At 35.0% G+C, this 3,248-nt stretch overlaps 1 protein-coding gene across 1 annotated transcript; it reads left to right on the top strand.

Moving 5' to 3' along the window:
- The first annotated feature begins 625 nt into the window (after positions 1-625).
- On the top strand, positions 626-1,177 carry LOC123186373 (sister chromatid cohesion protein PDS5 homolog B-B-like). Its single transcript, XM_044598151.1, has 2 exons — positions 626-811; positions 908-1,177. The coding sequence occupies exons 1-2, from the start codon at positions 659-661 to the stop codon at positions 1,091-1,093; spliced, it is 339 nt and encodes a 112-aa protein (XP_044454086.1). The 5' UTR covers positions 626-658; the 3' UTR covers positions 1,094-1,177.
- Positions 1,178-3,248: the final 2,071 nt, after the last annotated feature.

The following is a 3,248-nucleotide window of genomic DNA, read 5'->3' as shown; positions in this document are numbered from 1 at the left end:
CAATTTCAGCAGGATATTTATATTTTATCATTTTCCTTCATTTCAGATTTTGTGTTCAGATTATGCTGCTCTGGTATGCTTCTTGAATGTGCGCAATGATGTCCGTTACTATTTGGCATCATAGAATTTAGCGAGCAACCAAGGTTTAGACAGGGTTCTATGTAAGATAGATTAAGCTATTTATATTTGTTTTTTTACTGCTTCTGGACCCCTTTCTTTCATTTTCTGGTAGTTTGTCAAGATTCATTCTTCACAAATTCTTCACAAATTGACGTGCTCATCCCGATATAGTGTTGATCTTCGTACCGTGCCGTGAAACTATATCGTAGTATTTGCAATGCAAATCTCTTTGCAATTGAATTTTATAATTCTTTGCTGGAAGTAGCAAACAATTGTTGTACTGATGTGTATATAAACATATTTTCATACAGAAACTGAAACTTGTAGAATGTGGATTCATTAATTAGTATCCCTGAATAAATATGACATGCCACCTATGTTAAGGGACAATACAGAGTGTTCAAATTTACTTAGCTTATACCAATAAGATTTTCTTACCTATTTCTATTGCTTTTCTGGAAGTTGGATGGGCGCGGCAACGCGCGCCCTTATGTTCTAGTGCCTACATGGAATAGAACAGTCACCAGGGTCCTCGGTGATGGAAGCTATCCAACCATGTCTAACAGCAGTTGTCAGAAAAGAATTGTTGAAACATCAGGATCAAGATGTTAAAGTTCTCTTGGCAACCTGCTTCTGTGAAATTACAAGAATAACTGCACCTGAAGCTCCATATAGTGATGATGTTTTAAGGGTAACCCTGTGCTCACAAAAAATGCTGAATAAATTACTTTGACTGAGCTTACAATGTTTGTTCAGTATTTGAGTATTCTTTTTTTCTTTCTTGCAGACCATATTTCGTCTGATTGTTGGTACATTTGGTGGACTCACTGATGTTAATAGCCATTACTTTAGCAGGAGAGTTGCTATCTTGGAAACAGTTGCAAGATACCGGGCATGTGTTGTGATGTTGGACCTTGAATGCAATGATCTCATCACAGACATGTTCCGAACTTTTTTAGAAATCGTCAGGTAATTCTGCTATGCCATCTAAGCCAGGTCTGGTAAATACCTTGTGTTATGTAATGCCACCGTAGATGGACTAGTTTCCAGTCTTTGCATGAGCATGTAAGAAGTAACCTATGATTTTTGGTTCACTGTTTCACACTGTTAGGTTCACATGGAAGAACACTACAATGAATTTAGTTCTGTCCTTTCCGGATCATGACTTCTGCTATTTTGCAAATTAATTGTTTTAATTTCTGTTATGGTTATTTGTGATGGTTTATAAGGGTACAATCGTTTGTAGGCTGGCTGAGAGACACTTGCACACTTTTCACTGTGTGATTTGTGTGGTACCAAGATTAATAGTATTTTGAGGATATAAATTGTATGGACTTATTTGAAAGTTTACATTGCATAAATACACTAATTTGTGGGCTGAGAGGAACCGGAACGACTCGGCTAATTCGACGAACTGTTTTTTCTTGGAAAAATGATATTCATATATAAGTAATTTTTTTAATTTGATCTAGTTTTTTATGGCTATCTATCATTTATATATATGTAAAGATTTTTTTGCTTGGCACAACCATTTATTTATTTCCATTGCTAGAAGTATATTGTCGAAGGCAGTTGTGTTTAGTCCATCTGGAAAAATGTGGTGAATTCTCTTTTTCGATATTCTCTTCATCCCTTGGTCATCGACTCTGTGAGCCCCTAGCATCATATCTCATGAGGTCACTCTACCTCGAATTAACATAATTTCCTTTATCCTGACTTTTTACTCAACTCTCTTTTAGTGCGTTCTGTCACCTCCCTCATTTCTTCTAAGAAATAAAATTTGACTCGATTTGTTTGCTCGCCACTCCAATGGTCTCCGTCATCACAGTTACTATTGCAAATTAAACTTATGGAGCATAGATGACTGAGATGTCCATATGAACTTGAGAATCATCCACCTTTCCATAATAGTTGCATGTTTCTCTCTCATCTCCCTCATTTCTTTCCAGAATTAAAATTTGACTCGGTTATTCACTCGTAAATCACTCAGTATCCTTCAACGCAATTACTACTACAAATTTGAGCTCATCGTGCATAAATGATCGGCATATTCATAGATTTGTCTTGAGGTGCTGACTTTTCGATGTTGGTTTACATGTCCTTCTCCTAATATTATTATATAATGTTCCATCTGCTCCAAAATATATTTTACAATCGAGTATTTGCAGTTTACAGTTCATGATTTTTACTATGATTTTTCATTTATGATATGCCAGAAAAATAGCAAAATGGTGTACGGCATAAAGTAATTTTTACTTGTTCAATTCCTATACCTTAGCATATCTTACTGGTCAAAGTTCAAAATAAATTAATAGCATGTTTACTTATGTGTCTTATCTTAGGATGTACACTGTGTTGCTTTGATGTGGTCTTATTCATGACTTTCTGTCACGACAAATACTTATTTTACATTGAAGAATTTCCATGCCATGTTTTCTTCATCCATATGTAGAATTTCAACCATTGTAATCAGAACATAAATCATCATCCATTGCAAAATAAATAGAACATACATAAATTTGAGAGAATGAAAATATAAATTATTTGCACCTACAGATGCCCACGTATTTCTAGGGGAATGATTTATTACCGTTAGCATATTCCTTATTTTTAATATTTTTAACAAAAGTTGGTTTGCCAACTTTTTCTCCCACACTCTTTGTTGCGTACGTACGCATCTTTTCTTATTATTTTTTTGACAGCACACATATTTTCTTCTTTATATTAATCTTGGTAGGGGATGTTTTTTGTTCCAACGTGAAGCACTATCTAAAGCAGGAGTACGTGATGATTTTGGGAACACAGAAAAAAGGGGTCCAACTTCATTAAGTTGATGATCCGTATTCTGGCTGGACTCCTTTTTCTTTTTGGTGTGCCCGGACTCCTTTTTTCTGGGTACGTGCTCCGACTCTTCCATATAGTATTAGTAGGTTGACGTATTTGTAGTACTCATGTATGCTTTTTTTAAAAGGAAAAGATTACGACTTTGATGTAAGACGTGTTGGCCTATTCTTTTTTGTACATGTATATGTCTTTTACGTCTCCTTGTCCTATACATGTTTGTTCTTTGCTACTTGAATTCTAAATAAAAAAAGACATGTACGTGACAACATCTTATGTTCCAAAAA

This window comes from Triticum aestivum, chromosome 2A (genome assembly GCF_018294505.1).
Source record: "Triticum aestivum cultivar Chinese Spring chromosome 2A, IWGSC CS RefSeq v2.1, whole genome shotgun sequence".
Classification (NCBI taxonomy): domain Eukaryota; kingdom Viridiplantae; phylum Streptophyta; class Magnoliopsida; order Poales; family Poaceae; genus Triticum; species Triticum aestivum.
The sequence above is the reverse complement of the archived record's forward strand: the minus strand, read 5'-3'. Positions and strand labels throughout refer to the sequence as shown.

Coding starts and splice junctions, on each gene's coding strand:
- LOC123186373 (XM_044598151.1), top strand. CDS start 659: ATGGAAGCTATCCAACCATGTCTAACAGCAGTTGTCAGAAAAGAATTG. Junction 812..907: donor ATAGTGATGATGTTTTAAGG/GTAACCCTGTGC, acceptor TCTTTCTTGCAG/ACCATATTTCGTCTGATTGT.